We start from the raw sequence: 11,655 nt of genomic DNA, 5'->3' as shown, positions 1-11,655 counted from the left end.
AAGCCCGGGGCGCGCCCCAAGCACCTGGGCGCGGCGACAGGTGGGGCGCTGCTTCGCAGGCTGTTGTCCCCGCCTCCCGGGGGGAGGAGCGGGCGACTTAGGGGCGGGCTCGCGGTGGGGACCGCAGGCTGGACGGGGCTCTGGGCGCCCGCGCGCTGTGAACACAACCACTGCCTTGGGGCTTCCGAGACTGGGTGCCCGGGATGAGCCTTACCCGGAAAAAAGGCTTCTACAAGCAGGACGTCAACAAGACCGCCTGGGAGCTTCCCAAGACCTATGTGTCCCCGACGCACGTTGGTAGCGGGGCCTACGGAGCCGTGTGGTGAGACCCCTGGCCTGCGAGGCCGCTGGCGGGCGTGGGGAGCCCAGGCCGTCGGGTGCCCGGTACCAGACGCACGAGCGAGCGGGGAGCCTCCCTACACACCCGGCCGGGCCCGGCAGCTGCACCTGCCCTCTCCTACCAGCGCTGGGTGCCGCTTCGGCACTGGGGGGTGGGGGTGGGGCCGCATACCCACAACCTTACCGAGGACCCCCAAGGGCCCAGTTTTGAAGGCCCTGCCAAGGACTTTCCCCAGCGCTGGGAAGAACCGGGAGGCTGGGCAGCAGAGTGGAGATGCAGGCAAGCTTCCTGCTGTGGCAGAGGCCACCACAGTGCCAGTCTCTCTCTGGGCGGCTGTGGCTCTCCCTGGGCCCCGGCGAGGAGAGCATGCCATTACTTGGAAAGTGAAGTCCCCACCCTGCCCCTGACCTTGTCCACCCAAGGCAGATCTACCCCCACGTCCCACCCTGTGCTCCCCTGGCGCCTTCTTCATCTCCTGCCAGGAATCGCCCACCCGAGGGAGAAAGAGCTGGGAGGGGGCGGTACCACCAGGATGTAGAGCGGGTGCTGCCAACCGGTTCCCCTGCCTGTGCCCTTCAGCTCGGCCATCGACAAGCGGTCAGGGGAGAAGGTCGCCATCAAGAAGCTGAGCCGGCCCTTCCAGTCTGAGATCTTTGCCAAGCGCGCTTACCGGGAGCTGCTGCTGCTGAAACACATGCAGCATGAGAACGTAGGCTGGGCCTGGGGGCTGCTTGGGGAAGCCCCCCATGTGTAGTGGGGACACCCTGAGGGGGCACCGAGATGGCTGGGAAACCGGAAACGATCCTCTCCTTGACCCCGCTGACCCTTGTCAGGAGCTTGCTTTCCTTCCCCCATTTTGAAGAGAGGGGTGTCGGGACCTGCCCTGCCCACTTCCCTGGGAGACTAGTTGTGGCTGGGGACAGGATGAGCTTTGCAAGAGACAACACCATTGTCTCAGTGTTGTGAGGAGGGGGACACAGAGTGTGTGCTTGGTCCAGGAGTTGGTGGCCAGCGGGTACTGTTGTTTCCACATAGGGGCCAGATACTGATAGCAATCATGGGCACTCACTGGGCACTTGCTTTGTGCCAGGCACGATCCTAAGAGCTTCGATTCAACTAGCTAGTTTAATCTACAATATTACCCCCATTCCACAGATGGGGAAGCTGGGGCACAGAAAGGCTCACAGGTCATACGGCTAGTTAGGGGATTGATCTGAGACAGCCTGACTCCAGATCTGGTGCATCACCATTGTATGGTCCCATCGGTTTAAACTGCTTAGGAATCGCTGTGGCCCAGCCAGCGCCGAGCCTGGCAGCTACATCGGACCCCACGACACCCACCTGAATTGGAGGGCAAACAACTAAAATCATGATTTCACAATATCTAGCACACGTTGAGCCCCCTCCATCTTCATCAAGCCTGTCCCCTTTAGCCTCCAGCCTGGGGTGATCTTGCCCCTGGCTTCAAACCAGCCCCATGGCAGCCAAGGATGGATGTGGTGGGGCGCCAAGGTCAGGGCTTTGGATGGTTAGCTGGAAGACTTCTTCCCCACTCCCTAGCACCCCCTCACTGCAAATATGCCTTTTGTCATTCGTGTCTCACTGCTTGATTTGAGCTGATTTGGGCCCTGAACACCAGACTTGGGCCCAAAGAGTTAAGAAAGGTCCCCTCCCCTTCTCTCCAGACTACCCCAAGTTCCCTCCCTGAAGGCTGGGGATTTGCCTCCTGCTGGAGATGGCCTATTAGGAAAGGCTGGATGGTCCTGTGTTTGGCTGGGGCCCTGGGTGGGGGTGGGGAGGAGAGGGCCTTGGCTCCCCCATCCTCACTGCTGACCTTTCCCCCAGGTCATTGGGCTCCTGGATGTCTTCACCCCAGCCTCCTCCCTGTGCAACTTCCATGACTTGTGAGTCTACCACATGGGTTCTGGGGCATTTGCAGGGCTCCTTGCCCCCCAGGAGCCAGTTAAGGGAGGTTCAATTCTCTTTGGGGGGAGGGTGGGGTTCTGCTTGCCATGTGTGTGGCCAAGGGAGGAGAGAAAGGCCGGCAGACAGGGTTGGAGGAACTTTGTGGGGTACATGCTGTCTGCAAAACTGTTTTACTTGTTACCCAGCTGGACTTTTCCCACCCCGTTCCCCTCCCCCCCCCCACACACACACCCAACCCCACAGGATTTGGAGCAGCTTCTGGCCATTTGCCAGGGATCCTGGAGCGAGTCTGGATCTTAGGGCTCTTTCCAGCGTAAAGTGAGGATCAGGCAGCCTTGGCTGCTTCTGGCCAACCAAGTTTGGGACACAATTACCCAAAACCAGAAATCCTATTTGCTAAATCCACGGCTTCACTAAGGAGCGCCTAGGCTCCTATGGGAGCCTTTAGGGGGACAGTGTTTGCATTGGTTTTGACCTTGTTCCGCGGCAGCCCTGAAGGCCTCCTTTGTTAGCGTGCTTTTATTTTCAGTTCAACGCAATAGTTAGGGACTGATTTCCGTCTTTAGGATCCCAGTTGCTGGGCGTGGCATTGGGAATTCAGAGCGGGGCCCAGACCATCCCCAGCCTCTGCCCACGTGTTGGGTGGGGTGGAGGGGGCAATGGTCAGGTTCTTCGTGAACAATGACCGTAGGGTGGTCAAGGCCCTAGGTCAGAGCAGAGTTCTGAGGTGGGGACTGTGTCACCTTGGGGGCCATCACAGAGGGGGGTGAGTGAGCAGAGTCCTGAGAGATGGGTTGACGTTTGCCTGGAGTACAAGGAGCCCGGTGGAAGAGTCTGTGTGGGCTGCAGCCAAGGCACAGGAAGGAGGCAGGGCGATCTGGACAACACTGAGAACTGCACTTTGGGGAGTGGAGACCAGAGGCTGGTTTGGTCAAACGAGAAGTCCAGATTGGATCCTACAGGGAGCCTCGAGGCTTGGAGGAGGAAGGTGACGGAGACGGACGAGCTCTGGGAGGCTGGCTAGTAGTGGGAAGCATTGGTGGTCCCAGGGCAGAATTCTTACCTGGCACGCAGGAAGCCCAGTTCACTTCCAGACAGGGTAGCGCATGTACACACAGCCAGCACCTATCTGTCAGGGGAGGTTTGCATGTCGCCCTGATGCTGAACAGGTTTCAGCAGAGCTTTGGGTCTGAGGTAGAGTCGGAAGAAAGGCCTGCAGCTTATGTCTGAAAAGGAAATGCTATGGATGACAACAGCCTGATCTGCAGTCGATCGAGGAGATGGCCAAGTGGGCAGCAGTTCACTCCATTGGGCATGGGGGTCAGCATGGCTCAGGGCTGACTTGAGGGCAAATAGCAGCGTCTCTGGCAGCAGTGGGAGGGAGAAGTCAGCAGCTCGGAGGAACCAGGTCCAAAGGCCAACGATAGTCATCTAGATCTTATTTTAAAGGAGAGTTGATGGAATGCCAGGAGCACCTTGGAGGCCCATCTGGGCCCTGTTGTATCTACAAGGCTGCCGTTGCTGAGTGAGCCGGCCAGGGCCGGAGGCTGACCAGGTTCTTGCCTGGGATACTGGACACGAAAGAACTGGTCTTGGGGGAAAGGTGTGACCTGTTTGGGGGGCCTTCACTACTGAAGAGCCCGTGAACAGTGAGGCATGGAACCAGCCATTGCAAATGGCTCTGGGCTCGGGAGAGGAAGCTCTGCTCTGGGGACAGGAGCAGGTCAGCGCAGCATGTGATGAGACAGAGGGGGATTGTATCACAGAGGCCTTTGGGAAGTTTCAGGCTTTGCCCAAAACCAAATAGAAAGACTGGGCACTGGGGTTGGACCTTGAGCTGATCTATTGAGGAGCTAAATCTGAGCAGTTTGGGTGATAGGGCAGGAGCAGGAAGTAGATTACAGGGGGAAGCTGGCAGTTTGCTACCGGCTACTAACAGGCGCCCTGCTGGTGTGGTGGTAATGCTTTGGGCTGCGATCCGCAAGGTTGGCAGTTTGAAACCCATCAGCCACTCCTGGGGGAATAACGGGCTTTCTATTCCTGTAAACAGTTACAGTCTCAGAAATGCACACGGGGGGGGGGGCACTATGAGTGGGCATTGGCTCGATGGCAGTGAGAACTAACAGAAAAGTTAGCAGTTCACACCCACTCTGAGGCACTGCCGATGAAAGGCCTAGTAATGTACTTACCAGAGATTACAGCCATTGGAAACCCACTCTGACACACAGGTCATCACTGCGAGTCAGGATTGACACAGGGGCAGTGGGCCTCACGTTGGCGGGTGTTAAAAAAGTAAAGGAGACGGCAGGCCATTCTTTGTAGAAACTTGGTGGTGAGGGAAAGGGTTGGAACAGGAATGGTTGCCTGAAGAAGCCAGGGCAAGGGTAGGTGGTCCCAGGACTGAACCTGGAGGAGAGAGAACCAGAGGCTGAGAAGAGCTGAGAGCCGTGAACCGGAGAAGGGGAGGGGGTTGTGGATGGGGCAAATCTGGGCAGGAAGAGGGAATACGGCCAGGCAGAAACACAGATGCACATGGAGATGGCTTCGGCCACATTCTCTCATTCTTTGAATTCGTTTGAAAAGGCTTATCTTTTTTTGCTCTGCATTATTGTTGCTACCTTGAGGAACAAGGAGCGGGTGGTGTTCAAGCCCATCTGCCGCTCCAAGGGAGAGAGGCAAGGCTCTCTGCTCCCATGAAGATCGACGGCCTCAGAAACCCCCAGCGAACGTTCTACACTGTCGTCTGGGGTCACTCTGAGTCTGAGTCAACTTGATGGCAGTGAAGAACAAAACTAAACGGAAATCCTGGAGTCAGAGTTAGGGTTGGCCCGTCTCGCTCTGTTTGTCATCTCCCAGTCTCCTGCCGTCCGCCATCTCCTTGGAAGTGGTGTGACTGTATCCGAAGGGCAGACGGTCTCCGCTGGAGGTGACTCTCCCGGAGAGAAAGCACCTGGACAGGAGCAGGAGACATGGCAGGTGTTTCTGCCCGCTGGGGTAGCTGCTGGCGCCGTGTGAGACGTGCAGGGAAGCAAGGAGTGCACCTCTGCAGAGAGGTGACACGGATCCATTTGGTTTTCCCGTGAACGCTCCAATGTAGATGCTGACTCTGAGGGCTGCCATCTGCGTGGCCCACCTTCTGGGGGTTGGGATCCGGGGTGTGGCCAAGGGAGGAAAGAAAGGCTGGCAGACAGGGTTGGAGGAACTTTGTGGGGTACATGCTGTCTGCAAAACTGTTTTACTTGTTACCCAGCTGGACTTCCCCCCGCTCCCCTCCCCCAACACACACACACACACATACCCAACCCCACAGGATTTGAAGCAGCTTCTGGCCATTTGCCAGGGATCCTGGAGCGAGTCTGGATCTTAAGGCTCTTTCCAGCGTAAAGTGAGGATCAGGCAGCCTCGGCTGCTTCTGGCCAACCAAGTTTGAGACACAATTACCCAAAACCAGAAATCCTATTTGCTAAATCCACGGCTTCACTAAGGAGCGCCTAGGCTCCTGTGGGAGCCTTTAGGGAGACAGTGTTTGCATTGGTTTTGACCTTGTTCCGCGGCAGCCCTGAAGGCCTCCTTTGTTAGCGTGCTTTTATTTTCAGTTCATGCAATAGTTAGGGACTGATTTCCGTCTTTAGGGTCCCAGTTGCTGGGCGTGGCATTGGGAATTCAGAGCGGGGCCCAGACCATCCCCAGCCTCTGCCCACGTGTTGGGTGGGGTGGAGGGGGCAATGATCAGGTTCTTTGTGAACAATGACCGTAAGGTGGGTCAGAGTCCGGCTGGCTGTGGTGGGCTGGTTCTGTCTGCACCACCAAAGGTCCGCTCTAAGACCTTGGGCCTCCTTCATCCCATGGCCCTTCTCTAAGCTCAGGCCCGAGGCTGCCCCAAGAATCCCTTGTGCCTTTCAGCTACCTGGTGATGCCCTTCATGCAGACGGACCTGCAGAAGATCATGGGCATGGAGTTCAATGAGGAGAAGATTCAGTACCTGGTGTATCAGATGCTCAAGGGTCTCAAGGTGGGTGGGGGCTTGGAAGGTGGCAGAGGGGAGACCCGTGGTTTCGGGAAGGCCAACCAGAATGCTCCTTAGAAGCAAGGAGGGCGAGACTCTGGCTTACTTCCCCTGGACATGTCATCAGGAAAGACTAACTGGTAGGAAGGGACTAACTGTTTGCTCAAAGAGAGGGTCAGCGGAAACTAGGGCCCCTTTCATGGGGTGGTGGAGCAATAGCCCAGCCCAGCCCAGCCCAGCAATGGACTTGGACTCCACTCAATGAGTCAACGCAGTGATGGTGGTGAAGATGGTGCAGGGCCGGGCTGCCTTTGGTTCTCCTCTGCATATGAGAGTTCTGAGTCAGAGCACCAAACACCTGCAGTGTGGGGGTGGGGGTGGGGGGAGGGGTGGGGAGCTCTGGGGGAATCGCTCTGGGACTGGGTGGGAGTGATTGTGGGGCATCATGAAGCCTGGTGCAGAAGCTGGGGCCAAGATTCACTCTTGTCTCTCTCCCTACCGCAGTACATCCACTCAGCTGGGGTCATCCACAGGGTGAGTGTTATCTGGGGCCCCTGTCGCAGCCCAGAGGGGCTCTCCAGCCCAGGGGAATGGGGAAAGGTGGAGGGAGGGCTTGGAATGTGGGGTTCTCAGACCCAGCCTGGTTCCAGGGTAGCGCTCTCAGGAAGTGTCAGGCTCCAAAAATAACAAGCTTCTCAGAGCTAGGTGGGTTCCCCCAGGACACCTCGCCCAACCCTTGTTTAGCAGATAGGGAGCTGAGGCCCAGAGAGGCCAAGGGACCAGCCAAAGTCACATGGGAGGCCCAGACCCAGAGAGGGTAAGGGGCCTGGCCAACGTCACACAGCCAGGCGATAGCAGAGCCAGGACGAGCCCCTCAGCCCAGTGTTCACACTCTCTCTCCTTTTCCCAGGACCTGAAGCCAGGTAACCTCGCTGTGAACGAGGACTGTGAGCTGAAGGTGAGTGGCCTCAGGCCGGGTCATCCGAGGTTTGGGCTGGGGCACTCGCCCACATGAACCTCATGAGGTTTCTTGAGAAGCCCCTTCCCTCCATGAGCTCTTCCCCCTGTGTCCCCTGAGCCATAGATCCTGGATTTCGGGCTGGCGAGGCAAGCAGATGCCGAGATGACTGGCTACGTGGTGACCCGCTGGTACCGGGCCCCTGAGGTGATCCTCAGCTGGATGCACTACAACCAGACTGGTCCGTGGTCAGCTGCTGGGGGGAGGGGTGTGGGGCAGGTTCCCAGAGGCCAGGTCAGCGCCGACTGATCCCCTGGTCTCTGCCTGTCCCTCCACAGTGGACATCTGGTCTGTGGGCTGTATCATGGCAGAGATGCTGACAGGGAAAACCCTGTTCAAGGGCAAAGACTGTATCCTTTGGTACAAAACTTGAACTTCACTCAGGGATCCACTCTTTCAGCATGCACTTGACTTGTGGTGTGTTTTTCTTAATGCGGAAGGGATACAGACTCCCAGTAGAACAAGTTTTAAATTCAGATAAGCATAATAAGGATGTAGGGGGTAGGGGTCTTAGGAGCTCTGGTGGTGTCGTGAGTTACAAATTGGGCTGCCAGTCACAAGGTTGGTGGTTCGACCTGCCATCCACTCCACAGGAGAAAGATGAGGCGTTTTGCTCCCATGAAAATTTACAGTCTCAGAAATCCACAGGGGCTGTTGACACTGCCCTGTAGGGTTACCGTGAGTTTGAATCAACTCCACTTACAGTAGTGTTCTGTTGTGGTATGTTCATGGGTCCCTGATTAGGGTCCCCAGACAGTTCATCTCAAGCACATCACCCTCTGCTGACTGCTGGAGGTGTGTGTGTGGCTAAGATAGTGAAGAGACTTCAGTGGAGCTTCCAGACTAGGACAGACTAGGATAGGAGGCCTGATGATCTGCTTGTGAAAATTAGCTAATGAAAACCTTAAGGGTCACAACCTTTGGATTCACCCCTGAGAGCTCAGCCAGCATTCATCCCCGAAGCATGAATTGCCCTGAGTTGGTAGCTGGCCCCCACAGTAGCTAACAGTGAGAAGTTACTTGTGGTCCCACCCACCACCATAAGAAACACTTCACGTTTGGACCACAGGCTGACCCTGTGCTGTCCTATGGTGTGAGGGGTGGGAGGGAGATGAGGTGACAATAGGGTGGGATAAGGAGCAAGAAAGTATCCCAGGCACATTTGTCGGGAGAGATCCTTCCCTGGTCTGATTTCTGCAGACGGGAATCAGGAAAGCTTCAGGCACAGAGTCCTGAAACAAAGACCTATGATGGGTCTGGGGCCTGGACCAGGCCCTCAGGAGGGTTGATGGGGCCATGGGGAGGGCAACCTCAGGTCAACCCTCTGAGAGCTAGGCTGGCCTTGACCCACTGACCAGACCTGGACCAGCTGACCCAGATCCTGAAAGTGACCGGGGTGCCCGGCGCAGAGTTCGTGCAGAAGCTGAAGGACAAGGCGGTGAGCAGGGATGGGGCCTGGCTGCGGGTGTGGTGGCTCAGGGAACAGCTGGCCAGGGGCCACCTGACCTTCCCTTAGTGCCTCTCTGCCCTGGCAGCTGCTCAGTGATTACTTGGAGCCCTGGTGGCCAAGTGGGTGTTCACTGGGCTGCTAGCTGCAAGATCAGCAGTTCAAAACCACCAGCCCGCTCCACAAGAGAAAGACGAGGCTTTCAACTCCCGTAAAAGAACTACAGACTGGGGAACCCACAGGGGCGATTCCACCCTGTCCTGTAGGGTCACCGGGAGTCAGAATTGACTTGATGGCAGTGAGTTTGGGTTTTCGTTGTTATTGTCCTGTCTTCCAGGCGAAAGCCTACATCCAGTCCCTGCCTCAGAGCCCCAAGAAGGACTTCTCTCAGCTCTTCCCTCGTGCCAGCCCGCCGGGTGAGCCTGGGGGCCTCTGCCGTCTGGCAGCCCTGACACCCCTCGGGCAGGCGGGTGGGTTCTCGGGGCCTGGAGGGTGCACGAGGGGACTCACAGCCCTGTTGCTGCAGCCACAGACCTGCTGGAGAAGATGCTGGAGCTGGACGTGGACAAGCGCCTGACGGCCTCGCAGGCCCTCGCACACCCCTTTTTTGAGTCCTGCCGGGACCCCGAGGAGGAGACAGAGTGCATGGAGCCATTTGCAGACTCCTTTGAGCACGAGAAACTCACAGTGGATGAATGGAAGAGTAAGAGCCGGGCCGTGGTGCTGTCCCTTCCTGGTCCCTGCTGCAGGCTCTCTTCTCTGCCTCGGTTTCTGTGCCTGACTGCCCACCCCCTTCTCTCAAAACCCATATTGCCTCCCGCTTGGCCTTCTTCCCGTCTGAACAGATCCCCTGCTCCCCTGGTGTCTGAGGGGCTCCTTCTTACCCCCCTTACTCACCTTGAACCCCCTGCCTCACCCAGAACACATCTACACGGAGATTGTGAGCTTCAGCCCCATCGCCCGCAAGGACTCCCGGCGACGGAGTGGCTTGAAGCTGCAGTGACCCAGCGAGCCCGGGGATCACCGCGTGCTAGACACTGCCCCGGGACCGGTATTTATTAGCGACTCCTCAAACTGGCCTTTCCTGGAATGTGGCCGCCCACGCCGAGGGCTTCTGTGAAGGGAACAGGACCACTGGCCGTGGCGTTCTGAACTGTTGGTTGGGAGAGCAGCTCCGGACATAAAATGCCTCTTTAGAGAATCACCTGTGTGGGGGGTCCTTTCCTCCACCACCTGTCATGGGGCTGAGTTGGTTGGTGGGGGTGGGGGTCCACAGCAATGATGGCGGTTTGGCTGGGGAGGACTGACATGCAGATTACCACCGACTGGGTGCTAACAACGACGGAAGTGTGCTCTCGGTTCTGAAAGCCTGAAGTCCAGAATCCAGGTGTCCACAGGGCTGTCCGCCTGCTGGAAGTGCTAACGGAAGACTCCATCGTTGCTTCTTTCTGGTTGCTGGCGGCTCCTAGCAGCCCTTGGCTCGTAGCTGCATCCCTCACTCCAGCCTGGCCTCCGTCTCCACAAGCTGCCTTCCCGGTGCCCCTTCTTCTGATAAGGACATCAGCCTTTGGGCTGAGGGCCTCCCTGGTCCAGTACCAAGGAGCCCTGGCGGCTTAAAGACTGGGTTGCTAACGGGATGCTTAATTAAAACAGTGGCTTCAAGATTGGGCTGTTAATGGGAGGCCTGGCGTTTCAAACGGACAAGCTGCTCCTTGGGAGAAAGTGGAGGCTGGCTGCTTCACAGCCTAGGAACCCTCTGGAGCAGTTCTCTGACCTTACAGGCAAGCCGAGTCAGAGTGTTCTCAGCGGCAGTCGTGGGGTTTGGGTTCGCTTTGGGTTGATTCTGGAGCTCTGGTGGCAGAGTCGACCCATTGGGCTTCTCTGAGGGAGAAAGACAAGGGGCTCGACTTCGGTAAATAGCAAACTACAGGGCATTTCTGCCGGTCCTACAGGGTCGCTATGAATAGGCATCGACTCGATGGCCGTGAATTTGGTTTGGGCTTGGGGGGGTTTTGGTTTATTCCACTAGGATCCCATCTCAGTCCTTGCAAATGTCACCTACAAAAATCCCGTTTCCAAATGAGTCAGTCACACTCTGGGGTTACGAGTGGAAATGAAAATGGGGACCCCTGTTCAACCCGGGACAGAGAGCCTGCAGTAAGAGTCCCTCCCGGGGCCCTGTGCACCATCCACATGGAGCCACGGTAGTCACTGCCCTGGTACTGTGGGGGGGGGGGGGGGTGGTGTGTGTGTGTGTGTGTGTGTGTGTGTGTGTGTGTGTGTGTGTCAGTCAGCTGGGGCCCCCCCAAAGGCCATGCACACAGTACCAGGGCAGTGACTACCGGCTAATTCAGGGAACTGCAGCGGGCCCGAGGCCTGGGAGCTGATGGACCTTTCCTGGTTTTGTGGCAAACTGCTCCGCCCCCCCTTCCCCTGGTAGGAGACAGATCTCTCCTCCAGAGCTCTCATCTGACCGAGGCTGCGCTCCTGTTTAGCTTGGAAGAACTTCGGCAGACTAAATTCCTATGGGTTCACCTGGCTGGGGACGCTAGCCCAGGAGTTCCTGCTCTGGGCCTCAAACCACCCGGTGTTCCAGGGAACTGTTTAATATTCCGTTTCCAGACCCCTCCCCTCAGGGCTTCTGACTCAGCAGTGGGGGTGGGGTGGGAGGGTGGTGTTATGAACAGAGAAAATGTATTTGAACGAGGCCCTTCACCCCTTCCTTACCCAGGGCCAGCCTTCTGATGAACTCACACCCCAAACCTGACTCACTGCCATCGAGTCCATGACAGTGACTCAGAGACCCTACAGGACAAAGTGGAACTGCCCATGGGGGTCTCCGAGACTAAGTCTTTACAAAAGTAGAAAGCCTCATCTTTCTCCCATGCTGCCGCTGGCGGGTCCGAACTGCTGACTTT

At 57.3% G+C, this 11,655-nt stretch overlaps 1 protein-coding gene across 1 annotated transcript; it reads left to right on the top strand.

The window, feature by feature from the left end:
- Window positions 1-203: 203 nt before the first annotated feature.
- Window positions 204-9,811, top strand: MAPK13 (mitogen-activated protein kinase 13). The gene is made up of 12 exons (XM_075554118.1): window positions 204-322; window positions 920-1,049; window positions 2,186-2,244; window positions 6,170-6,278; window positions 6,777-6,806; window positions 7,183-7,230; window positions 7,357-7,471; window positions 7,569-7,640; window positions 8,649-8,728; window positions 9,075-9,153; window positions 9,264-9,440; window positions 9,658-9,811. The coding sequence occupies exons 1-12, from the start codon at window positions 204-206 to the stop codon at window positions 9,738-9,740; spliced, it is 1,101 nt and encodes a 366-aa protein (XP_075410233.1). The 3' UTR covers window positions 9,741-9,811.
- The last annotated feature ends 1,844 nt before the right edge of the window (window positions 9,812-11,655 follow it).

This window comes from Tenrec ecaudatus, chromosome 7 (assembly GCF_050624435.1).
Source record: "Tenrec ecaudatus isolate mTenEca1 chromosome 7, mTenEca1.hap1, whole genome shotgun sequence".
NCBI lineage: Eukaryota > Metazoa > Chordata > Mammalia > Afrosoricida > Tenrecidae > Tenrec > Tenrec ecaudatus.
Note: the sequence above shows the minus strand (reverse complement) of the source record. Positions and strands in the feature narration are given on the sequence as shown.

Coding starts and splice junctions, on each gene's coding strand:
- MAPK13 (XM_075554118.1), top strand. CDS start 204: ATGAGCCTTACCCGGAAAAAAGGCTTCTACAAGCAGGACGTCAACAAG. Junction 8,729..9,074: donor AGAAGCTGAAGGACAAGGCG/GTGAGCAGGGAT, acceptor CCTGTCTTCCAG/GCGAAAGCCTACATCCAGTC. Junction 9,441..9,657: donor CACAGTGGATGAATGGAAGA/GTAAGAGCCGGG, acceptor TGCCTCACCCAG/AACACATCTACACGGAGATT.